General features: G+C 47.5%; 1 protein-coding gene across 1 annotated transcript in view; it reads left to right on the forward strand.

Moving 5' to 3' along the window:
* The window catches only part of LOC306750591 (rho GTPase-activating protein 12-like), a gene marked incomplete at its 5' end in the record, with an annotated part of 45865 nt that extends 27943 nt beyond the window's left edge, over nucleotides 1–17922 (forward strand). The window contains 18 exons of the mRNA XM_079234041.1: nucleotides 4340–4612; nucleotides 5803–5943; nucleotides 6071–6151; nucleotides 7556–7678; nucleotides 9018–9092; nucleotides 9510–9584; nucleotides 9993–10054; nucleotides 10151–10232; nucleotides 10404–10526; nucleotides 11498–11602; nucleotides 11686–11784; nucleotides 12595–12697; nucleotides 12773–12892; nucleotides 12975–13073; nucleotides 14800–14877; nucleotides 14991–15125; nucleotides 15246–15351; nucleotides 16658–17922. Coding sequence (XP_079090167.1) covers nucleotides 4340–4612; nucleotides 5803–5943; nucleotides 6071–6151; nucleotides 7556–7678; nucleotides 9018–9092; nucleotides 9510–9584; nucleotides 9993–10054; nucleotides 10151–10232; nucleotides 10404–10526; nucleotides 11498–11602; nucleotides 11686–11784; nucleotides 12595–12697; nucleotides 12773–12892; nucleotides 12975–13073; nucleotides 14800–14877; nucleotides 14991–15125; nucleotides 15246–15351; nucleotides 16658–16832 — 2055 coding nt within the window. The 3' untranslated portion in view covers nucleotides 16833–17922. The remainder of the gene's footprint in view (nucleotides 1–4339; nucleotides 4613–5802; nucleotides 5944–6070; nucleotides 6152–7555; nucleotides 7679–9017; nucleotides 9093–9509; nucleotides 9585–9992; nucleotides 10055–10150; nucleotides 10233–10403; nucleotides 10527–11497; nucleotides 11603–11685; nucleotides 11785–12594; nucleotides 12698–12772; nucleotides 12893–12974; nucleotides 13074–14799; nucleotides 14878–14990; nucleotides 15126–15245; nucleotides 15352–16657) is intronic.
* Nucleotides 17923–26325: the final 8403 nt, after the last annotated feature.

Raw genomic sequence — 26325 nt, forward strand, 5'->3', positions numbered from 1 at the left:
CAGCGGCACACCTCTCCCTCTCTCCTGCACTCTCTCTCCCTCATGCACACCTCCCTCTCTCCTGCACTCTCTCTCCCTCATGCACACCTCTCCCTCTCTCCTGCACTCTCTCTCCCTCATGCACACCTCTCCCTCTCTCCTGCACTCTCTCTCCCTCATGCACACCTCCCTCTCTCCCGCCCCTCTCGGGTCCTTTCTTTTTTGAATTACCCGTCAGAGACCCCCACCCTGCTTGGCCAGCTGACACATCTCCTTCACCTTAAACCAGCCAGCGATCTGCCGATGAGGACAAAGCCTCGGGGCGATTCAGCGCCAGTGCATTGTGGGAAGTATTCACTGACCCGCAGTTATGAATATGTAAAAGTTGAGTTTCTTTCATTGTTGGAAGTTGTTGGTCCATGAGCTAATAATATCTATTTGCAGCCAGTTTTTAGCTCACCACAGATCAGATATACTTGTATCCGCTGCAAGAAACTGCAGTACAGAATGCAGACTAAAGATACTTGATGTGTTCATCATGCTTCATGATGATAATCATAACACATTATATAATATTTTATAATGACTTCAAGTATCGTAATACTTAAGACATGTTTAAGGGATTTTAACAGACAATGTCGGTATTGCATGTGTTTATGTTAAAGAAGAAATAAAGACTCACTCAATCCTCATCTTGCCCACTTGAGGATAAATAGGTGTTTGTTAGAAAATGTATTTTCCTTTAAGATATGATATATGATATATTTCAGTATCAACCAGGTGCTAATGCAGAAATGCCTCATCTTGCATTTACTGTCTGCAGCCTGGTGATACATCCAGTAATAATGTCTCTTTTTTTGTATAATAACAAATAAAAGTCTCTGAAACATTCTGTTAGTAATTAAAAACCATATATGTATTTTAAAGAGCAGAAAGGCGAGCGCTGTATTGTTGACAGATGTGCATTACATGCAGGGAAATGTTGGACACAATCATACTAATGTACAGCTCACTCATCACTTCATCTCACTTAATTTTTTTTCTTCTGCCACATCCTTTGTCTTCCTTCCTCTTGCCGTCTACTTCCCCAGCTCTGACTCCCTCAAACTCGCCAACAACTTTGCCGATACGCCGTTGCGCAATCGACCGTCTCCCTAGCGCTCATTTGTCCAGGTGAAAGATGCACAGTGACCCCTTTGAGGACCGTTCACCTGTCAACTGTCTGCCGCCCTCCCCCCGCCCCCCAGATTTGACACACAGCAGCACGCTCTGATAGAGGAAGCTCTGACTTGTTCGACGCCATTTCCTGTTGCGTCAGATGCGTTTGCGCTCAGTGTTCCTGTGAGGCAGACGGATCCGGTTCCCCCTTTCGCCTTCTGTCACGCAGTCGGTCTCAAATTCCCCTCCTGCCTTCACAGCCGGACCGTTGGCCCAGCCAGGAAGACCGGACGAGGCGGAAAACAAAACATGGAGCTCGTGTGCCTCGGAGGGAGGCGAAGCGTCTCCCGTCGTCACACTTGACGGCCGCCGTGCGCCGCCATGCGTCGTGCGCTCAGTACATTTCGAGGTTACAGGCGAGCCGGGGACGACGACGACGACGAGGTGTTTGTGTCCGGACACAAGGTGACAAAGCCCACGGGGACCTGACACGAGAGACGGGAAAATATGTGGACTTTTTGTGAGGGGATATTTTAATCAGGACAGTGTCCACTCTTAATATAGAACAGATTAGATCTCATGCGCCGTAACAATTCATCTCCCTGTGTCCTTTTTTCCCTCAAAGTATCCATTTCTAGTTTGAGAACTTTCCGGCGTTGCCAGCTTTGTTCCATTTAAACTGTTTAATGGAATTCCAGGTAGCAGGTTGCCGGTCTGAAAAAGAAGCACACGCTATAGCGCTCTGCCAGTAGAACACTTGATGTGGAGTTCAGTTGGTCACCTTCTGCAGAGAAGAGCTCTCGCTGTCTCCTGCTGTTCCAGGCATGTGTTGGACTTCTCTCCCAGCATATGCTGCACATGGCATGAGGCGTTTTCGGTTTAATACAGAACAGGCCAACTTTGCAAAAGGAGGGCACCTATTGTTTTTTTTGACATCCCTTCTATTTAAAGATTCAAGGGAGCAGTTATTTAAATGTATCTGCGTATTTCTGTCCATTAATGCTGCACTTTATAACTTGTCATATTTGCTCAAACTGTCTTGGGGGGTAAAAAAAAAAAAAAAACAGTGTCCTTTGCCTCCTTTTCATGTCCCTCATCCCAGGTGCCTGAAGAGAAAACGGCCAATCGGAGCCGAGGACGAAACTTTGAATCGAGGCAGCGCTGATTAGATTTGAATCAAGACTCTATTGCTGTGTTGCGCGTCTCTCAAATGTTTCCAGAGATATATTTATGTGTTCAACCACACACAAATATATCTGTGTGTAGATCTAAACGAGCTGAGTGTGTTTCCCTCCTCTTCAAACATTTGCAAAGTTTTGAAAACCTGCGTTGTTGCGAGCAGTTTGTTGGCGCTTGACCACCTATAGTGGACTAGACTTCATCGGCCTGTGTGTGTGTGTGTGTGTGTGTGTGTGTGTGTGTGTGTGTGTGTTTGTTTTAAAGGGGTACTTCACAGTTTCTCCACATTAAGATCCAATACAGGGAGTGCTACTGTGGAAACGGTTAAACAATAACTTGTGTGGCTCTGGAGGGAGCTTTGTCAAAGTCTGAGAAAACAACCCCTGTGAACCACAACAAGAAAACGTACCGAGTTGCATTCTGGGAAATGATTGATCGAGGGCTTTATGGTGCTTCAGCCATAAACATCCAGATACGTCTGCGGCCCTCAGTCCCAGCCCTCACACTCAATCGTCTGCATTTCGGCTCGATCTCTCCCACATTATTCCCTAAAAGCCGTCAGAGCTGCGGACTGAAACTGAAGCAGCGGGTGGAACCCAACTGAAAACAGCAGGACGCGGCCGAATCCTTTCCTCCGCTCCGGAATGTGTGCAGGATATTAAATAATCATTTCTGTGAAAAATATTCCCGTTGTTCCAAAAACCGACAGGAAGTCCCATCTGTGTCCCGAGAGCAGTTTAGATCCTCTGACTGAAGTGCATTCCTCTCCTGTAACAAACAGGAGGAGGGGCGTGGTGCTGGCACAGCCTCTGACATTAACTCTTTGGTGGTCGTTTATCCGCTCACTGTTTGACAGAACGTTTGGTGCTGCAGAGACACAGAGCCGGCAACAGTCAGAAAAAGCAGGAGCATTTCAGAACAACGTCAAATGCTCTGAGCAGTAGCCATGGTAACACAGCCGTCTGGCTTTTGTGCAGCGGCCTTCGGATGCTACTACAGGGTTTTTTTCCTCCCCCCGGGGCAACACTGTTTGAACCGTCTCTGAGGTCTGTCCACGCTGACACTGCAGGGGCCACAGTTGTCACGAAGCTTGTCGGCTGCCGTTGGCTGGTGTCGCTTGCAATGAAAACCCTGCGGCAAGTCCAGTCCGATGCGTTAGAACACCGGACCTCCTGTCTGCGTCCTGGTCTGCAGAAGTCAGGGGAAAAACTGTGAAAAGCTCAGAATATTTAGTAAAAACCTGAGGAATTGCACAGAATTGTCCTGGTTGCAGGTGTCTGCGTCCTGGTTGCATCTCGACCAGACTGATTTTCACTAGTTATTAGAGAGGATTGTACGAAGTTATCCACCGGGGAAAAGGGATTTATTTGTGATTTCAACACAAAGGTTGTGAAGTCAGTCCCGCTCAATCCAATTATGGAATGCTTGCTTCAGCCTAAAGATTTTAGTTTCACCATGTCAGCTACTAAAGCAGCGTTCAGTGACCCCGGTCTTTTGAAGCAGGTGATGCCGTCACCGTGTCATCAGGCCAGACGCTGCTTTAGCCAATCAAATACAAAAGTTAGAATTAGGCCGGCCATCTTTTTAAAATGCATCTTGAAATCCATTTGCTTTCCTTTTTATTTAATGTGTCCCATAACTTAATTGTGCTTCTTTTCACTTATCGCCTTCTCTGCCTCTTCGATCTCCCTCTTTTCTCTAACTTCTGTTTTGAGAAGTGCTACGAACGTTAGCGCTCTCATGCTAATAGCGGTAGCCTTTTATGTCCACATTCTTTGTCCCAGGTCTCCGAGTAGAGCGATGAATGATAATGTTACTGTGCCAAATCCATCCGTTCGGAGGACCTGATCAGAATGGAACTTTTTTTTTAAATATCTGCGAGCCACATGTGGCGTGTGATTTGATCAGCAGCTGCATCCTGCCGTGCAGACTGTCCGGAAAAAGCTCTGAATCTTTACTAAAAAGCTGAGGATTTGCACAGAATTGTTCATGATCTGACCTCCTCTCTCCTTTCCTCCACCAGACGACATCACCCACGGGTCAGGGCCGGTCGGACTCGCCGGTCTACACCAACCTCCAGGAGCTGAAGCTCTCTCAGTCCAGCCTGCCGCCCATACCCTCCAGCTCCCCTCTCCACATCCTGGGCGACTGGGAGACCCACAAAGACCTCAGCGGCCGGCATTTCTACTACAACCGGGCCAGCGGGGAGCGGACCTGGAAGCCGCCGCGCACCAGGGACGCCAGCGGCAGCAGCAGCAGCGTCCGGGGAGACAGCCAGGGCACGGCGGAGAGCGAGGTGAGCTAATCCAACGGTTTGTCATGTCATCGTGAGACTGTGACTAAACGCTTCTAATTGGGCCCCGAGAGGCAAGTGAGATTATCATTACCTAGTGATCCATTTGAATTGTTTTCTCTTCATAACAGTTGTTTAATAACTCATTATCTTTCTACGTTACTTTTTTGAAACTTAAAAAGAATATCCCGTGAAAAATCTTTCTTCAACTTCTCATTGGTCATAATGAACTCTGGAGAATATTTTTTTGGGGGATCAGACACACAATTATTGCATTTTTTCCCACACTTGCCTCCTCCCCGTAGCAGCATGGACATAGATAGCGCGCACAAAAAAAGTTGTCACAATCGCCCCTATTTTGAGCGACGGGAAGCGCAGAAGTAGGAGTGTGATTGTCTGTGAGGAGAAGTCAAAGCTGAGGGCACAAACAGTCTGTAAATGTACGACTGCATGGCAGCCGGTGTGGATCAAACAGGCTGTGGTGACGGTGGTGTGCACCTCAAAGGACTTTTAACACGGGGTTGTGGTTACTGAAGGTAAGAACAAGAGGGCCTTTGATGTGGGGAAGTCATGGTTTCTTCCTCACTATCCAACATCGCCCCCATGTGGTGGTCTGCTTTGTGGTATTAATATATACTTTGTGTAGTATTATTGCAGTATAATCAGTGGTGAATTGATGAGTCTATCAACATAATTGTTGATGTTTAAGGTGGTTTCTAAATCTCAAAAATTAGGATTAGTTTTTTTTTTGCATTTCGTCGACCAACAAATTCAGTTATAAATGGGAATAATCATTCATAGCAAATGTATTATTACATTTTAACAGTGTTTACAAAGACGCAATATTGAGTCATCTAGCTATTTAAAAAATGTTTGGGATGTCTTGGGAAATGCTCTTGCTTCCTTGATGAGTTTACTGTCAATATGAGGCTACAGACAGCAGCCTGTTAGCTTAGCTTAGCAAGACTGTAAACAGGAAGAAACCGATAGCCTCTGTCCAAAAGTAAAATAATGTGCCTCCCAGCCAGCCAATCTAAAGCTCCCATATAACATTTTACTGTCATTTGTTGAATTAACACGAGTATATAATAATAATAACAATATTCCAGTTGTAGCTACGCTAACTGCCTGCTATTGAACCACATAACAAGTGTGTATCCTAAAGCCCTCCTAAAGTCTCCTGTCCTCCACAGCCGCTGTCCTCAGAGGAGAACTGCCACAGCACCCACTCCAGTCTGTCTGACAGCCAGTACGGGTCGCCCCCTAGAGGCTGGTCTGAGGAGCTGGACGAGCACGGACACACGCTCTACGTCTCCGAGCACACGCAGGAGAAGGTGCGGCTTATTGAACACACGCAACACAACTCCCGCATGTGATTTGATGTCCACCCCTGCAAATTCCATCTGCATCAAATGTGCAGATTTGTATTTCCTGGATGCTGACCGCTGTTTGTGTCGGCAGTGGATAAAACATGTGGATGAACAGGGCCGGCCCTACTACTACAGCGCTGACGGGTCCCGGTCCGAATGGGAGCTGCCCAAGGTAAGACTATGAACACACTTCCTGTGGACATTAGCTGTCCTTTTGTCCTGTTCCCTCCATCGCAGCAACCGGACACTCCTCTCATCTTACATCACCCAGTGGCACCTCTTTGTGTGTCCTTAAGACTGGCCCTGTTAATGTAAGTGGATGAGTGTTCACGTTGAACCCCGGGTGACGGGACTATTACCGGCCCTTTACCTGCTAATCTGAATAGAGCGGTCCGTGTGTGGACAGTAGCGGGACATGGGTGCCTTCAGCAGACGGACCGAGACAATGCCTGGGCTGTAAGGAGACGTCCTTTTGTCCAATGGTGCTGTGGAGAGAAAAGGGAGAGGTAGGGAGAGGACCGGTGCTGAAGGGGTGCTGCAGGAGCTCTGTGATGTCTAACAGCTTTCCTCTGTCTCTCCTCTCTGTCTCTCCTCTCTGTCTCTGTCTCTCTCCTCTCTGTCTCTCCTCTCTGTCTCTCCTCTCTGTCTCTCCTCTCTGTCTCTCTCCTCTCTCTCCTCTCTGTCTCTCCTCTCTGTCTCTCTCCTCTCTGTCTCTCTCCTCTCTCTCCTCTCTGTCTCTCTCCTCTGTCTCTCTCCTCTCTGTCTCTCTCCTCTCTCTCCTCTCTGTCTCTCTCCTCTGTCTCTCTCCTCTCTGTCTCTCTCCTCTGTCTCTCTCCTCTCTGTCTCTCTCCTCTGTCTCTCTCCTCTCTGTCTCTCTCCTCTGTCTCTCTCCTCTCTGTCTCTCTCCTCTCTCTCCTCTCTGTCTCTCCTCTCTGTCTCTCTCCTCTCTCTCCTCTCTGTCTCTCCTCTCTGTCTCTCTCCTCTCTGTCTCTCTCCTCTCTCTCCTCTCTGTCTCTCTCCTCTGTCTCTCTCCTCTCTGTCTCTCTCCTCTCTCTCCTCTCTGTCTCTCTCCTCTGTCTCTCTCCTCTCTGTCTCTCTCCTCTGTCTCTCTCCTCTCTGTCTCTCTCCTCTGTCTCTCTCCTCTCTGTCTCTCTCCTCTCTCTCCTCTCTGTCTCTCTCCTCTGTCTCTCTCCTCTCTGTCTCTGTCTCTCTCCTCTCTCTCCTCTCTCCTCTGTCTCTCCTCTCTGTCTCTCTCCTCTGTCTCTCTCCTCCCTGTCTCTCTCCTCTCTGTCTCTCTCCTCCCTGTCTCTCTCTGTCTCTCCTCTCTGTCTCTCTCCTCTGTCTCTCCTCTCTGTCTCTGTCTCTCTCCTCTCTCTCCTCTCTGTCTCTCTCCTCTGTCTCTCTCCTCTCTGTCTCTGTCTCTCTCCTCTCTCTCCTCTCTCCTCTGTCTCTCCTCTCTGTCTCTCTCCTCTGTCTCTCTCCTCCCTGTCTCTCTCCTCTCTGTCTCTCTCCTCCCTGTCTCTCTCTGTCTCTCCTCTCTGTCTCTCTCCTCTGTCTCTCCTCTCTGTCTCCGCAGTACAACATCTCCCCTCAGTCCGGCGAGGTTCCCAAGAGCCGCAGTCTGGAGAGGAAGCAGCAGGACCCCATCGTCCTCACCAAGTGGAGACACAGCACCTACGTGTTGGACCTCAACGACAAGGTAAAGACGTTGAGCGCTGGTGAGGCGACGCGGACCGCTGGAGTCCGATCGCCGCAGGTTTTCTGGCAGGCTGTGCGTCTGCTCTTTCCATCACCTGTCTTATTGGCAGTGGGGTTAATCCCCAAGTGCTAATGACGCGTTCAGGAACAGGCTCACACCGGATTTGTCTGTCTTTTACTTTTGGGAGCCGTGCCAAAGGGTGGTGTATTATTGAAGGGAAACTAGGTGCATGTTGTTTTAATGAGAACCCTCTTTGGGTTGTCTGTTCTGCATCGATCGCAGCTCGTTTCTGTGCAGATTGAGGCGGCAGAGAACCATTCCAGCAGACGCTATAGTGAGTCATGCGGTCCTCCTGTGAAGTTGAGACAAAGCGTGAAAAGAATGCTCTAAACTTTTAGTCCCCGGTAAAACTCAAGCTGCAGAAACACAGGATCCTACATTTTGCTGCTCGGTCCTCCCAGCGTTATAGAGCAAGGCAACATTTTGATAATACAGTATATGAACCAATGTATTTAAGTGTAAAATATGATCAAAATATTAAACATAAAGTGGAAATGTTTACACATCTATCAGATATGTATGTATGTATGTAGTATATATGTGTGTCTCTAACTGAGCAGCATGTGCTGCTTGGATTAGAGACGTTTGAAATAGATTTTGGTGTTTGCCTCTTCAACAACAAAGTGTTATCTTTAATGACCCTTAAAGTGATAGTGTTGAAGTGGGGTTGTATGAGGCACTTCTCCAGTAAGGATGCAAAGCAATGTACCGGCACTGCTGTGGTCGGGGAAGCAACAATACTTATTTATGACTAAAAACAAGTCAATATCAGTTGAAGTGTTTCCTCCCGTAGAGTTTGGAGAGACAGACGATGGAGAAGTACATCCAGACTGTCCCTTTAGACGCAGACAGTGTGCTTCATGTTCTGTTGTTTGTTCATGGACAAAATGTGTATGTTCGAACAGATGATTTATTAATGTGTACCCACAGATTATTATTATTTCATAGCGCTATGAAACGCCAGGCCCTCAGTTTGCACACACTTGACTAGTAGGATTAGTTTTCAAATGTATAGTTTCAGATTTAGCTTTCATTATCCAAATTTTCCTATGTACTGTTTTAATAACAGCGGGCATTGTATGCCATTCTCCGTCAATGACCTGACGCTCCTATGAAGAATTCATCTTTCTTTAAAAGCACGTCGCCGTACAAAGTTCACTTTCATATTTTGTTTTTGAAAAGCTTAATAAACTCTGTTCATCATAAGTGTGTTGGGGGAAGCTGGTTTACAGAGCGGGTAAACCTCCTGGAGGCTAACTCTGTGGCGGTTTCATTTCAGTTTTCACTCAAACTCTGGCGGTTCACTTCCGCCGCGCCCAAGAGGAGATTCGGTCTCTCTCTTTGCCGTGATAAAGTTGGTACCCGCAGAGCCTCTAATCAACCGTGCTGGTTCCCCGGCAGCGCGTCCCGTAGAATGCCTTGTTAAATAGCCGTGGTAATCTATGATGATCAAAGCCGTGTTGACTCAATCATCTCATGATCGTAGGAACAACCGGGAGGAAAGCGGCCTCTTGATATGAATCTCTAACTCTGAATTAACTTCCGTCCAAACGCTCCGACGCATGCTGTTCGTAAACATAGATCCTAACTTTCCTTCCCTTCATCTGTAACCCTTTGACGACCCCCGCTAACGTCCGACCCGACCTTGTGATTTCCTCTCAGGCTCCTGATCCCCCCTCTCCTCCTCACTAACTCACCCTTTGCCTTCCCGTGTCTCGCAGTCCGCCCGCTAGTTCCTAGTGACTCATCATGTTGTGCCTCTTGTTGGCAGGAGTGTGCTCCGGCGCCCAAGCAGAGCTCTCCAGACTCTGACTCCTGCCACTCGTCTCCTAAGCACCCCTCGACCGTTAGTATCCCAGCTTGCATTGCAACGCATCGCACTCACCACCACATCATCATCATCATCCGCCTAAATCCAAATAATAAAACGCATCTTTCTCTCGATTGCATTTGCTTCTTCTACTCTACCGCATACCACATCTAACTCATCACATCTAACTCCATCACCTCTAACTCCATCACCTCTAACTCCATCACCTCTAACTCCATCACCTCTAACTCCATGCACCAGGACATGCAGACGTTCCCTTTGCGCCGGTGTTAGGGCGCCCTCTGCTGGTGACATTTGGACACAACATCAAGTCCCATTTGCTTCTCAAGCTTCAGCGTGTGGATGTGTGTGTGTGTGTGTGTGTGTTGTGTTGCCGCGTTGTGTTCCAGCGGCTTCTTCTTACCTGCGTTTGTGTCTCCTCAGCCCTCAGAGAAGTGCGGCGTCCTCAATGTCACCAAAATCACGGAGAATGGAAAGAAAGTCAGGTGGGAAACGTAGCTTTTTTCATTTTTTTTTTGAATCCACAGACTCGTCTGAATGTCGACACCCTTAATGCAACGTGCTTTTATTGTGCCCTGCAGGAAGAACTGGACCTCCTCGTGGACGGTGCTGCAGGGTTCCTCCCTGCTCTTCGCGAAGGGCCAAGGGGGCAGCACCAGCTGGGTACGTTTACCCATCAGCCCCAGCTCGTGTTCCTGTGACGTTTCTGAGCTTCATTTCCTTTATTTAGTGCATTTAGTGTTCATCTCTGTGTTATTTCTCTCTCTTCCCCATTGGCCACCCGCACTGTGAAACGTGTCCTCTGTTCATTGCTTCTCCTCTCTCCTCCTGAAGTCTTACTACCGCAGCGGCTCCATCCCCGAGCTGCTCCTCACTCTCCTTAGCAACTGGAAGCGCTCGGTCAAGCCGCGTCCCGCTGTCTCCTATGTGAACTGTAGGCCTGTGCAGGCTGCCGCTGTATGTCCTCTCTCTCTCTCGCTCTCTGCACGCGTGTGCTGCTCCTCCTGCCTGTCTGTCATGTCTGTCATTCACTCCTACTTTAACTGACTGCGACTCTGGTGTCTCTCTCTCTCTCTGTGTGTGTGTGTGTGTGCGTGAACAAGTTTGTTATGAGCTAAAGATGCTAACGAGCCCTCGGTTGTTGATGGAGACCAGATCAGAGCTCTAAGGAGAGTGGATACTGGACTAACATTAACAGGGTGGAAACAAAATGCGACTCTCAATGCATGCTAATGTGTGTGTGTGTGTGTGTGTGTGTGTGTGTGTGGGTGGGTGGGTGTGTGTGGGTGGGTGGGTGTGTATGTGGCAACCGCTGGCTAACATGCTCACTATAACAACGCTCTTGTTGTTTCAGTTCCCCAACAAGTTGTAAACGAATGACGTAATGCAGGTTTAAGCTGGAAGTTTTAAATCCTTTGAGACTGAAGTAGAATCCATTTTGATTTATTTTCTTGATTTAGCGAGAAAACGCGTAAAAAATGATATATGCTTCTTTTTTTTTATATGAGAGGAGAGACAGATGGGGGAAATAAATGCAACAAAGATGCCCCTTTAACCAGCATCCTACTCCAGAACATGTCCATTTAGATGTCTTCAAAGCGCTGTGTGATAACCTGGTTTACCAGCTGCAATCATAGGACCACTAGTTGTGACAATATTTTTTTAGGCAAAAACCATTATCATATTGTTTTGTGTGTGTGAATGTTTTGGTAATGTTTAAAACACAAAATAAGATATTGAAAGTCACTGAAATGGCTTAAATTTAGTTTATTATTAAGAGTCTAAGCAAAAGTTAATTAATTTGCACAATGTTTAAATAACAACAACTAACGGTGTTTTTGCTTTTTGTGGAACTCAACAACTAAAGACGTGTGTTTTAAGCGTGTGGGGTCGGGTGGAAACAACTCACACTGTTTGGTTGGTTCCAGAAGTTTGGGGGCAACCAGTCGAAGCCGGAGTTCACCGTTGACCTGCGAGGCGGGTCGGTGGATTGGGCCTCCAAGGACAAGTCCAGCAAGAAGCACGTCATCGAGGTACGACGGCCCAAACTCATCCAGATCAAACTGTGTTTTTACTGGCGTCAAAACCAAAGTAACGCAGACTTTTGCTCCCTCAGCTGAAGACGCGTCAAGGGACGGAGCTGCTGATCCAGTCGGAGATCGACAGCGTGATCAACGACTGGCACCGGGCGCTGACGGAGGCCATCAACACGCATGTGAGGGGGCGTCTTTCATTAGCGAGTGTTTATCTGCTCTCGGTGTCACCGCTTCCTTCCTGCTGCACGCTGGTTGGAGCTCACGGGCCTTGAAGTGATAGTTAAGGTTGTGTGAGTCGGTCCGTAGTCGGTGCATTACAGGAGGGGGAGTTTGGAGAAATGAGCACAGCTTTGTTCAAACGTGAATGTTATATCTAGAATATTTTCACAGCTTGCTGTCAGACACATCTGAAGGGGAACTGAAGACGTTATCTATGCTCTCTTCAAAGTAATCTTTATTGACCAAAACAGTCTTTTTACCTCAGAGAAAACATTAGCTGGTTTATCGCTGGATTCAGTTCCCCATCAGAAATGGCTGTGAAAATATTCTAAATAGAGCGAACACGTAAACTAGTATAGATTTATTTTTTTTTTTTTTTACTTTTTTTTGTTTGTTGTTTTTTTTCAGTTAACAAAAAACGCGACAAAATAAGTAAATAAAAGTAATTAAATTAATAGGGGGTCACCAATCGTTCACAGGTCAGCTGAGAGCATTACTCATCTTTTTCCTGAATGAAGTCCATTTTACCCAGCGTTGTTCATGGGTCCCTGCTTTGATCCTTAAAAAATAAGTCAGTTTTTCCATGTAATATATCTCCTCTACAATGTCTGGTATAGATTCTTTTAGGTGTCTAAAATACGTCCTCATCACTACATCACTTTGCTCCCGTGCTGGTTATCCTGTTTCTCCATCTATTGTGGGAAATGCACACGTAACTTTAGTTTTTGAATCTGAGAGTATCTAACGTAAGGTGTGTGTGTCCTGTCCAGGCCTGGGAGTCAGACGAGGCCATCGAGGAGGACATGCCGGAGTCTCCGGGGGCTGAGAAGCAGGACAAGGAGAAAGACCACCGGGACTCCAAGAAGAACCGAGGTGAGGCCGCGCTGCAGTCGTGCTTCTTGTGCGTGACTCGTAGAAACACACTCACGTGCTGCCCGTCTTCCTCAGTGATGAAGACCTCTGTGAGCATGGACTCGTCGGACCAGAAGAAAACCCGGCTGAAGCTCAAGAAGTTCCTGACGCGCCGACCCACCTACCAGGCCGTCCGAGACAAGGGGTACATCAAAGGTACGGGACGGACACGTCGCCCGCTGGTCCCCACGTCACTGTTTGATGAAGAGTCGGGGATGAACGTGTGTTTGGTTCACAGATCAGGTGTTCGGCTGCAGTCTGGCCAGTCTGTGCCTGCGGGAGACCACTTCAGTACCAAACTTTGTCACAATGTGCATCGACCATGTGGAGACCACAGGTATGAGCAGCAGCCGGGCCAGAAAGGTGTTTTATACGTCTTTTATTTGTCCTCGTTGCTGGTGTGGCTGGTTTGGTTTGATGCATCCCCGTTTAAACACGCGTCATCATTCATGAGGCTCTGGGACACCGAGGTGCTTCTGAATGTCAGCTGGGGTTTGGATCGGTACAAATGTAGATGTGGACGTCATGCTCCTTTTGGCTTTGAGCCAGTTCGTTCATGCTGAGACACAGACTGCTGACAAAAGAGCAGAACATTCAGAGATAAAGGCGACTACAGTTCAAGTACAGCTAATAATTTGTCAAAACTTAAACAGGTATTCCAGAATATAATGTATAGAAATTAAATGGATTATCACCGATAGTCAATGGTATCCGGTCAGTATCGGTGCTTCATGACATCCAGAATGAACTGTGAACTTCTTTATGGCACAAAAAGTGCTTCTAACACAAAGATTATTGTTGGTGCTTTTTTTTTTTTTATGATGTTTTCATAATTTGAAGTCATGTAAAGTGACTTTGACGACTTTCCCTCGCTGCTTCTGTCCTCCTTTACTCCTCTTCTCCTCCTTTACTCCTCTTCTCCTCCTTTACTCCTCTTCTCCTCCTACTCCTTTACTCCTCTCCTCCTCCTTTACTCCTCTTCTCCTTCTTTACTCCTCTTCTCCTCCTACTCCTCTTCTCCTCCTTTACTCCTCTTCTCCTCCTTTACTCCTCTTCTCCTTCTTTACTCCTCTCCTCGTCCTTTTACTCCTCTCCTCCTCCTTTACTCCTCTCTTCCTCCTTTACTCCTCTTCTCCTCCTTTACTCCTCTTCTCCTCCTACTCCTTTACTCCTCTCCTCCTCCTTTACTCCTCTTCTCCTCCTTTACTCCTCTCCTCCTCCTTTACTCCTCTCCTCCTCCTTTACTCCTCTTCTCCTCCTTTACTCCTCTCCTCCTCCTTTACTCCTCTCCTCCTCCTTTACTCCTCTCCTCCTCCTTTACTCCTCTTCTCCTCCTTTACTCCTCTCCTCCTCCTTTACTCCTCTCCTCCTCCTTTACTCCTCTCCTCCTCCTTTACTCCTCTCCTCCTCCTTTACTCCTCTTCTCCTCCTTTACTCCTCTCCTCCTCCTTTACTCCTCTTCTCCTCCTTTACTCCTCTCCTCCTCCTTTACTCCTCTCCTCCTCCTTTACTCCTCTCCTCCTCCTTTACTCCTCTTCTCCTCCTTTACTCCTCTCGTCCTTCTTTACTCCTCTTCTCCTCCTTTACTACTCTTCTCCTCCTTTACTCCTCTCCTCCTCCTTTACTCCTCTCCTCCTCCTTTACTCCTCTCCTCCTCCTTTACTCCTCTTCTCCTCCTTTACTCCTCTCGTCCTCCTTTACTCCTCTTCTCCTCCTTTACTCCTCTCCTCCTCCTTTACTCCTCTCCTCCTCCTTTACTCCTCTTCTCCTCCTTTACTCCTCTCGTCCTTCTTTACTCCTCTTCTCCTCCTTTACTACTCTTCTCCTCCTTTACTCCTCTCCTCCTCCTTTACTCCTCTCCTCCTCCTTTACTCCTCTCCTCCTCCTTTACTCCTCTTCTCCTCCTTTACTCCTCTCGTCCTTCTTTACTCCTCTTCTCCTCCTTTACTCCTCTCCTCCTCCTTTACTCCTCTCCTCCTCCTTTACTACTCTCCTCCTCCTTTACTCCTCTTCTCCTCCTTTACTCCTCTCCTCCTCCTTTACTCCTCTCCTCCTCCCTGCAGGTCTCGATGTCGACGGCTTGTACAGAGTGAGCGGGAACCTGGCGGTGATCCAGAAGCTCCGCTTTGCCGTGAATCACGGTAGGACTCCCCTCGGACACGCCTCCCTCCCGGGGAACAGAGCGTCCACCCTCGTGGGTCACAGGCTGACCTCTCGCTCTCTGTGTAACATCCTCTTTCGTTCCCTCCGTCAGATGAGACGATGGATCTGAACGACAGCAAGTGGGAGGACATCCACGTCACCACCGGCGCTCTGAAGATGTTCTTCAGGGAGCTGCCCGAGCCGCTCTTCACCTACGGATCCTTCGACGACTTCGTCGACGCCATCAGTGAGTGACACGGGGCCACTGTTCAGATACGCCATGACAACGTTTTGTGTGCGTGTCCCTACTTTGGCCACAAGATGGCGCTGTGCACACGCGCGCTCACCGACTGTTTCTCTGCTGCAGAATGCTCCGACTACAAGCAGCGAGTGAACTCCATCAAAGACTTGATAAAGAAGTTGCCAAAACCCAACCACGACACAATGCAAGGCCTCTTCCAGCACCTGCGGAGGTAAGAGAGAGAAAACCCTTAATAATATTATACTCTCCTTCATTTACACAGTTAGGAAGAACCGCTTCCCAACAATATTATTACATCTAGATGCTTTCTTTGGACATTTCCAAACCTGTCAGGAATATCGATTTCATGCTTTTATTATTTACAAACTGTGATCATACCTTGTGATTCCACTCGTGTATTGAACTTCTATAATAGTACAGACTCAGATGTGTCTTTATTAATGAACAGTTCTGAGGCTTTTGGATGTACTGACTTCCTGGTTATTTGACTATTTCTTTTACATTTACACTGATGCATTTTGGCATATTTTGTTAAATAAAATATGTCTCAACGAGTGCGACTGCTGGGCCGACCCTTGAACCCTCCAGCTCCGTGCACCCGGCATGAATGTCTGTTTGCTTCCCTCAGCCACAGGTTCAGCGTGTATTCTCAGCCAGCGGCAATATCATACGTTCACAATGACATTTGCCTAGGTTTCCAATTTGCATTTATATGGCACTGTGTTTGCTGTAATTCAGTACCTATGAAGTGCTGTTTCTCCAGGAAATTTATAGCGTGACATTCAGTGTATGGAGTTCTACGTGGATTTAATCTTCTTTCTTTTTTTTCTCTCTCTCCCTTCCATGAATATGTTATTGTTTTGTGCATCTGCATGCAAGGATGTAGATTCTATTTAAAAAGGCTATTATGCTCTAGCCTGGAGCGTTCGGTGGTGTTAGAGTGAGTGTGTGTGTGTGTGTGTGTGTGTGAGTGAGTGAGTCGTGAGGCCCTAAAGATGTGTACGAGATGAAACCCAGAGTTGTCAAACAAACATACGCTCACCTAAAGACACAGGGTTCTTACCGTCATGGAAAACCTGGAAAAGTCATGGAATTTTATAAATGGTTTTTTCCAGGCCTGGAAAAGTCCTTAAAAAAAAATCCAAAAGGTTTTGGAAAAGTCATGTAAATGTGTTATATTCATGTGTTCATGACGTTCATTTACACTGAGTTTGAAATAATTAATATGCTTTTAAAAGAAAGACGCTCAAAATATAAGCAGGCATACATACAGGCATCTATATAAATGTTTATTCTTTTAATCAAACATTTGTGTCATTTAAGGTTTACTGTATGCTTTGTATTCTCATTGTTAGTTTAAATAAATAAATACACCGAGATTTCACAAAATGTTTGGTTATGGAAATTTGGTTTAAAGTCCTGGAAATCCATTAGTCAGAATGCGTATGACCCCTGAAAGCCCTTTCTGACACATTTTGCACATCCGTATTTAAATCTGCTCGTGTTCTCCCCCCCAGGGTGATCGACCACGGCGAGGCCAACCGCATGACCACCCAGAGCGTGGCCATCGTGTTCGGACCCACGCTGCTGCGGCCCGAGACCGAGACGGGCAACATCGCGGTCCACATGGTGTACCAGAACCAGATAGTGGAGCTCATCCTGCTGGAGTACGAGAGCGTCTTCGGCAGGTAGAGGCGCCCGCTGGCCTGTTCTGTTCCTCCTCCCGCTCCCCTCTTCTCTTTGACGGAACTGAACATTGCTGTGGACCAAGCATACGGGAGAAAAATATATATATATAATTTACCTTCATTGACAGTTTACAAAAAAGTGTTGCACTTAAAGAGGAGAAGAAAAGAAAAAAAGATTAAACAAAATGGTGTACAGATTTCACCCCTTCTCCTGCTGCCTACCCGGACTCACGTGGGCCGTGGTGGATTCCCCCACAATGCACTGCATTCCTGTGGAAACCTTTGCCTCCCAGTGGGACGGGGGGGTGTGGCATTATTAGCCGAACCGGCGACCTCATCGCTTCACTTTGTGTGAGCAGAATCTGAACTGGATCTGGTTTCTGTACCGTGGAGCTTCTTTTCTGTGATGTGGTTTCGGATCAGGTAAAAAAAGAATATCAGTGTTAACGTTAACGGACTGTCTTTTTGGCACTTGGATGAACTGGAGTTACCGACCGTGTCCCCCCGCCCCAAAACTTACCTTAGTGACATCATCACACACCCCCTTCCTCCCTCACGCCCACTTCCCCTTCCAACCAGTGTTAACCATTAACCCTGTGACCTGAGGACTTGAACGACGGAGGACAGACCCCTCTGTGTGTGTGTGCGTGTGTGTGCGTGTGTGTGTGTGTGTGTGTGCGTATGTGTAAGTGAATTAACCTAAGTGGTTTGGTGACGTTTCTGTTAAAGCTGCCGGGTCCTCGTCCGCGCTCCTTCGCTCAGAGCTCCCGACGTTACTGGAAAACAACAACGTGGATTTCTTGGGACTGCAACGCTACCAATTGTTTCCATGAATGTGTCCCTCTCTCTTCCTCGCCTATAAGCTAATGTTACCGTCACTGAGCCGTATCAGAAGGGACGGACGGCAGCAAAGAGGAGCCTCTAAAACCTTTTTGAGAAGCTTATATGTACAGAGACAAGAACTAGCCGTGGATATGTGTTCTAGTGAGGTGTGTCTGCGTTGGTGAACTAGCGAAAGATGATTTGTAAATTTGAATGACGACACACAGGTGAAGAAAGGAAAAAAAAAAAAGAAGATAAAAAAAAAAAGGCAACACGTGATGAACTGTTACTTTTGTTTGAAGGTGTATGTGGAGTGTTGGCGCATGGTCAGCTGCACATTCTGAATGTAATGTTCAGGCTAACTGCTGTTTGTGAAACTGCTATGTCTAATAAAAGAGACGGACTAAACGTTTGGGGCCCCTGAGGTGTGAGTTGGAGCCGAAATGGCGATAAAGAAAGCGCGAGGTGAGTCCGCTGTTTAACCTTCAATCAACTCAAGCGCCACCTTTCCCTCGGCTTTTAATTACTGAATTGAATTAATCTACTCACCGCCGATATCCTGCTTATTGAATTGAGTGATTAAGCTTTCACGTCTCAATCACTTATATTCCTACCTGTTAATTATGAAATGAACCGCCGTATATTTCTGGAGATTTCTCCCTCTGCTCCGCTCGGCTTCCATTAATCTGATTCCTCCGTTTCTGTGCGGGCATTTTGTGTCGTTACTCCGCGGGTCAACCCTGGCTGCAGACCTGAAGGGTGTGGATTAATTGATGTCTAATTAGGTAATTGCCACGGTGCCAGTTTTGATTAAGAAGCGCGAGTGCTGAGCAAAGCTGCTTGTGCTCTCTTTGCAGGCAGCACTTAGCGAAAGCCTCCATTCGGCTTCCCTTTGGGTTTCATACTGCAGGTTGTGTTGATCTGCTTCAGCTCTTTTCCTGCCAAACAAAACACTGATCTGGAGTCAGGAATGTGGGGACAAAGATAGAAGACATTTTTAAGTTAGATACAGATACAGTATATACTCCATCCTCTTTTCCAAGGAAGAAAGTTGGTGAAACACGTCCAGGTGTTCTGACCACGTGGTTAATCCACACGTTCTTTCATCTTAAATGTCCACTTGCTGTTTCAGTGACAGTCGCCTCATTTAGAATCAGCTTTGTGGTTTTGAGTCGACCGGGACCCGAAGTGACCGTCTGAACCGAGAACTCCTCCAAGTCAAACCAATGACCTCAATACTCAACATTGAGAGAAGCTTAAATGATGAGTTATTCAGAGTTTTGACTTATTGTTATAATGTCTATAATTTTGTGCTAACCCTCGATTTAATAATTTAATAATTTGGGCTAATAAAGCGGTCGTAACTGAACTCAGAAAATCTAATGTTTGACTTGGAATCAAATTTTCATTCACCGAGAGTATTCCCCTTTTTTTTATTGCCGCCTTCACATTGGTCAGGGTTTTGACTTCTCATAATTGTAACATTCGCTCTCATAATTGTAGGTCATAGATACATTTTACCTGATGAATATCCAGGCTGTGCAGGATCCTCTAGTTTCTTTCTCAGAGTTTGCGCTTGTCCACACAAAACGTTATAGTTTGCTTTTCTCATAATTACGCTCAAAAGTCCAGATTCTTGACATATTAACTCCTTATGTCGACCTAAGTATCTCACACTTTTCACCTCATGAGTGTTCTGCTTTAGTCCTCCCTAACTTTTCAACCGTTTCCCTTTCCTTGGCATTGAGATCCAGGACGTCTTGATCCGATCCCCAGGTTTGTTTCATGTGTATTTACCACCGCATGTGGCTCCGCCCTCCTTTCTGAAGTCACAGCGGACCCTCCACGCTCCTGCCTGCGTGTTAATTTACAGCAACAGGTCCGGGCCTCCACTCCGGCTCTGTTTTGACAGGACGGACCACCTTGGAGTCAACAAACTAGTCGGAGGTAGGCGGCGCCGAACCATGTGCCCCGTTGAAAACCACAGGCCGTTAAAACTGAGACGGAGAGGAGGGGCCCCCAGTATTTCCAAATGAGAAAACAATTAGATCATTTCTATAATTCATGGTGCGACCGCAGCGCTGAGTGTTTGAAGTGCTCCATATGCTGTCGGTGGTTTCCAGGCCCGATCTGCCCGGTGCCGGCCCGACCTGCTCCGTGGAGGCGGAGGTGTGGGCAGGTAATGTGAACAAGCCATTACGCAGCATGAAAGATTGATGGGGCCTCAGTGCTCCCCCACCCCGCGGCTTCATTTGCAGGTGGGCAAAGTGGCGGGATGGGAAACACATTGGGTTTTCCACTCTGGACCCCTGTACCTTTCTACTCCTCGCTCAGTGAGCAAATGACTGCTCATCCAAGAGACGCTCCTCGTTGGGTCACGGTGCAGAAGCTGCGTTTTGGAACACGAGGAATTCCAAATTAAGGAATCAAACAACCTTGTTAGCAGTTACTGAGCGACATTAGCCGCCATTTGGAATCATGTTCGTCCACCTGATGAATGTGAATCCAATATCAACTCTCCTTTTAGCTTGTTTGTGGTCTCCAACTCCCGTGAAAAAGATCTGGCTAAATGCTGCACTTTGTTTTCTTTAAATCTGCTGCTTCATGCTGAACAGGTAAGGTAAGTCGGTTTATTAAAACAAGGTTGATGAGCGTGGTGCGACGTCAACAAAAGGTTGTCAAACCCAAAACGATGAGCCACTCCGTGTAGCTCAGGAACTGTAGAACTGGATTATAATTAATCAACACAAGTGATACCTTTCACATTATACAGTATAATTGTATCCATTGATACAATAAGATGAAGTGTTGATTAGGGCTTTAAACATATCAAGTTGGACTGCTTACATTCTTACAACCAGACAATGCCAAATCATCTAGCATTGGTGTGCGATGCTAATAAAGCGTTTGTGATATTTCATTTGACACATTGACTGCGTTGGCAGCCCGACGTTCAGTTCTTAAAACCTAAAGCCTCGGCCGATACCCGACCCGACCTCCGAGCTAGCCGGGACCGATGTTCCACTCGCTCCTGTGCATCCCAGCTCATAACACATATCGGTCAAATATTCACGCCCTCAAGCCTAATCTGAGATAACCCTGTTGGCGTGATCAGATGCATTTCCTCACACGTTGAAAAAGATCCTCCACTGCTTTGGAAGAGGTACGACTATTTTCACAGATGAAGTTCTGCTCCTTGTGACATGTACACTTCTGTCCATGAGTAGCCCTTTAGAGTGGCCCTTTTAATGTGTGTGTGTGTGGCCCTTTTTAGAGTGGCCCTTTTTAGAGTGGCCCTTTTTAAATGCTTCTAAAAGGTGAATGGAAGTACATTTGTGATTGCCTTTCATCTCTTTAGTTTTTTGGGACCCATAAAACCAAAACTCTCTCTCAGCGTCCGCCATTAGAGGCCTATGCTCATGTATTGTTTGTATGTAACTGTTGAGGCCAACAGCAACAACTGAGTACCCGTGTGCCAGTCATGTTAATATACTGGTTACATTCAGGGTAATAAAGCCGTTTCCGCAAACCCACTTTCTTGCGCTCCCCTCTCCGCATGATCAAAGATGGCGTGAGCACTAACAAGCCTGGCGTCATGTGCGAGAAGGAGAACCGGCTCCGGTTGCAAAAAATAACTCATTGGCATGGCGCGCTTTAACTCACCGCCATCCCCCCGAATGTGCTGTCATAGCTGCCGCGCATGGCAGGCTGGGCTCCCGCATGCATGGCAATGCTAAGTAAGCGTCTAAGTATTCCAAATGTCAGCCCGGCTCATCGTTGTTATTAATGAGCTTCAGGCGGCAGGAGTGGATCATTTTCCATGGAAATTCAATGCATTTTAAATAGCAGTGGATCAACATTCCTGGCCAGGATTTACATAAGGTAATTGCAGGATGCTGAAAGTACCTTGTTGCTGGCAATGGTAGTTTTTTCCCCCCTCCTTACCTTCAGTAACACAATCAAGTCCATTAAGTAGGCAATAAATACAAGGCAAGACCGTATGAGCGCTCCGTGACAGATAATGGCCCCGCTCCAGAATATCTCTTTATTTACCCGTGGACACTTCCAGCTCCAGTCTGCGTCGGCATCCTTTTCTTCTTCACCTGCGCAAGAAGATTTGACAAGCTCAGCCCTGTGTGGTTTGGTTTCCCGCCGTGATTGAGTAAGGAAACGGGCTGGCGCGTGAGCAGAGGAGCCGGGGCCCGACATCCACCTCTCCCAGGTCTACCTGCGGCAGCTGCTATGGGGGTCTGGGGAAATTAACTGCAGGCAGAGAGTGAGGGCACAAAGACAACAGTGCCATGCTGTATGTATGCAGAGGAGGAGGAGGAGGAGGAGGGGGTTCAATCACCTTTTTGCCTTTGTTCAACTGGTGGTGATGACATCTTTCCCCTCCAGGCTGGAATATTAACATCAAATACACTGTCTGCCTGTTTCCCCCCCATGAAGTGGAGCGCTGGGCCCCGAGGTGGGAGTTAGCCTGTCGGTCTCTGACTCGGCCGCTCAGCAGCTCATTAGAGGAACGGGCTGAGCTGACTGCACCAAACACTCTCTCCCCACAGGACCCGGGAGTATGTGTCGGTGGCAGGTCGTTTTCTTTTTTGGACAGGGTCCATTAAGTGATGATTACACCCAGAAAGTGTTTATTTCTTTTGATGAAGACCGATGGCGGTACGAGGCGCAACCAGCAGCAAGAAGCTGGAGTTTGGAAATGAGAGCGGCAGTGAAGCGATCCTCCAACCTGGATGGAGATGTGAGGTTGAGGTTGGCCATGATAGGAACTGACAGTGAGACAGGAAGAACTAGGTGCTCTGATTAATGTGAAAGGGGGGCTGTCTATTTTTTTTTACCTCCTGGTCTCATTAACACGGTTGGCTCCAGAATCTGTTAGCTAACAGCGCATGTATTCCCCTGGTGGAGCCTCTCCGCCGAGGCTGTAATTAGGACATTTCTTGCACCGCCTTTTTCAACACGGCTCTCTGATTGGAGGAGAGGCCCTTGCGTAATTACAGAGGCCCCCGACGCAGCCAGAGGGGATGGGGGGCGCGGACCCCGAAGCAATTCACAAACAAGAATTTAATTACAAGGATCAACTGCCCCACACGTGGACGTCTACGTCCATCGCGAGCGTTCCTCAAGTCGAGAAGAAGTTTCTCTTCAGGTAGACCTTTTCCGAGGGAGGGCCGGACTCCTCTGCCAGCTCTCTCATAAGCTCATTGGTTTTGCTCCCCGTGCCAACGTCTTACTTAATTAGCCTGCACATTTTTACGGGCATAAATCGCTTTTACATCACTGCCAGCGGAGCGCACCGCAAAGTGGGTCGATCATATATTATGTTGATCCTCCTTGGCGCAGTCGGAGCCATACATTACATTTGAATTTGTCGAGGAGCTGAGAGCCGCTGGCGTCGTCCTCCTTTGTTGTGCTGTCAGCGCTAATCTCTCCCCGGGGGTCTCGGCATCAGCGCTCTCTCTTTCTCTCCCGACGCTGCCCCCAGATCGGATGAGTAAAGGGACGCAGGGATTGAGGCGAGCCAGGAGGGCACCCACACATCCTCGTCACCCCGCCGCCCCGCCCGGCGTCAGCCCGCCTCCCGCCGCCCCCTCACTCCCTCTCAGGGGCTTCGGGGGCCTCAACTTGTGATGCTGCACTCGCAGACTGAAGATTTCACAAACTTCAAAGCCGCACTAATCTTCACACGACACTATTTAGCTGTAGACAATGACTTAACCGACTCGTTGTTTTGGTTTTACCTGCAACTTTCATGTGTTGGTTGACTCTTACAGCTCTCATCAACCCTGTTTCTATCAGTATCTGTTTTCACACACAACCACTAAAGATCCGCTCTACATGCTCGGCACCAAGCAGAGGTCAATGTAACAAAGGAGCTTTACTGTGCTGCACTTAAAGGGCCAGCGTCTAGGATTCACAGATTGCAACCAACTGATCGCCTCTCCAAAAGTGTAGAAAACTACGGTGGCCTTCAGTAACGTAAAAGAGAAGCTGATGCAGAAGTGTCTTAAACCTGCATTCTCTCTCCTGGCCACCAGGGGGCAACTCCTCTGGTTGTATAGAAGTCTGTGTCATGTGTTAAAGCTGCATTCTCTCTACTGACCACCAGGGGGCAACTCCTCTGGTTGTATAGAAGTCTATGTTTCATGTGTTAAAGCTGCATTCTCTCTACTGACCACCAGGGGGCAACTCCTCTGGTTGTATAGAAGTCTATGTGTCATGTGTTAAAGCTGCATTCTCTCTACTGACCACCAGGGGGTGACTCCTCTGGTTGTATAGAAGTATATATATGTAAATGACTCTACGTCTCTCTTGATTTATTCCCTCAGTAAACATTGTAAACATGAGTTTATGTCTCAATCTCTAGTTTCAAGTCTTCTTCAATACAGCATGATGTTCATTTAGTAAATTATGGTCCATCTAGAGACTCGGAATAGCCGTCGTGAGTGCTAGCATCAGACATGACCTCTTTAACCGGATGTCGGGGGCGGCGGCTTCGGGTAAATGCGTCGCAGTGTTTATGAAACGGAAAATGATGAAGTGGCTGAACAAAGTGGAGCATGGAGCAGATAGTCAGGTGTTTCCCCTCGGGAGCTGGTGGAGACCAAAGCGGAGATAAAAGAGTGTTGGAGTCACACTCATCAGGTGGAAACAAACACAACAACAAATGAATGGTCATGCCGGCTGCAGATTGTTACCACATCAACTTATAAAGTGTTAGTATCAAAGTTGTGTTTACAACTTGTTGCTGCTGATTTACAGTTTAAATTACAATGTAGGCAGTAAACAAAGAGGAAGCAAGATTTAAAATGTAATAGTAATACTTCATTTTTGTTTTCCGAGATGTTTGGAGCCACGTCAACGTTTTTATTTCTCTTCCAGCTGTGAGTCCCTTTATGTCCTTTGTGCACTAATGTGGAACAGTACAGTCTCAGTTTAGTGCGCCGCTCTACCTGCTCTGCCTACAGCTTTACAGAGCTTTTTAACCTGGTTTCATCTACAATGTGTTTTACCTTTTGTCTTATTCTGAATTGATCCTATTTCTTGATACTTATCCTTTCATTGTATATGTTTATCATTATCAACTGTGATATAGAAAGTAAGTTTACTTTACTGTTACTTAATGGAGTCATGTTTCTCGTATGCTAAAGTCCGTAAAGTCTGGAACTCAAACCATCATCTCTTCGTCTTCATCACCGCTCCAGGTGTACAGAGGAGGTCTTCATCACAGTATTCATCACGTGATCCAGGACTTTTGCTTCGGTCTGCATTCGTCTACATTTAAATGTATTTCTATGAATAAACTAGGAGTCTCTCTAAGTATTATGGAGCGTGTGCTCGTCCAGCAGCTCGTCATCGTCACCTTCCTCCTGCTGAGTCCCTCCTCTCCCACTAGGGGGTAGTGAAGAACACGGATTCGCCCTCCTCTCCGCGACCCAGATGCATACCTGCTCCAGGCTGCGCTGCTTATTCTCCTTGGATTAACATCCCCAAACGTCCACCCTCCTCCTCCTCTTCATCTTCCTCCTTCTCTCCCACCTCCACACAGTGAAGGGAAAACAACAAGAGACGCTTGGCTCTTCAGCACATGGCAAATCTGCTCTGACTGAGCTTGTAAAAACACACACACACACACACACACAAGCTTTTGCCACTGTTCCTCTCCTGCATTAGCATGGAAGTCATCCATATTGATGCTAGGTGATTCATGTGCTGCCAGCCTCTTTGTTTTTGTTTGTGTTTTTTTTCTTCCTGGCCTCCTCGCCCTCTTTACCCAGGCAAAGCTTTCTGGGGATCAGGGGGAGTGATTAAGGCGAGGAGAGACGGAGGAGTGGTCGAGTGAGGACCCCGGGGTGGTGGGGGCGGGTCTGGAGCCCCGGTCCCTCCCGGTGATGAGGTGGAGCCTAATTGATTTGTCAATGTGGAGCCATCTGGCACAGAAGAGATGGGGCTCCAACCTGTTCTCCTTCCTGAGGGGGGTGGATTACACACACACACACACGCACACACACACACACACGCCTTGGGATTTTATGATATCTCCTTTCTCTTATATTCTACTCACCTTGGTTGAGGACAAAGTGTGTCTTCCTCCGCGTCGTCGTCTTCTAGATCGCTTACACCCATCCGGTGTCCTGGTTTCAGCTCCCCTCCCCCTCGCGACCCACAATGCCCCTCACACCCAGTGACTGATGGTGGGGACAGAAGGCACGGCAGAGCCTCCAGCCAGCCCAAAGAGGAAACACACACACACACACACACACACAGCCTCACAGGGCCTCAGGAGGTCAGGGGTGCTGATGGACGCCGGAGCAGAAGCGCAGCCTCCGGCAACTTAATGAAAAGAGCTGGAGGAGACAGAGACAGAAGGAGAGGATGGATGCTGCCGGCCCTGATTAGTGTCCTGCTCATCATCGGGCTTAACCCCACCCCCCTCGCTCCATTTCCCTCTGCCGCCCGCCCTCTGACTGGAAGCCTCATTTCTCGGGTCATTTGAAAGGTTGTGATATGAAAAACAAATGAGGTGTGTCTGTGTGATCGATACTCTGACGTGCTCTCTTTGATGCGGAGTCCTGATGTGTGGAAGCCTCGTAATTCATATTTTGGCTCTTTTCTCTTCATCTTAAGGAACACGGCGTGAGATGAACCCCGAGGCCAAGTGG

The sequence above is a fragment of the Taurulus bubalis genome, assembly GCF_910589615.1.
Source record: "Taurulus bubalis genome assembly, chromosome: 18".
Lineage (NCBI taxonomy): Eukaryota > Metazoa > Chordata > Actinopteri > Perciformes > Cottidae > Taurulus > Taurulus bubalis.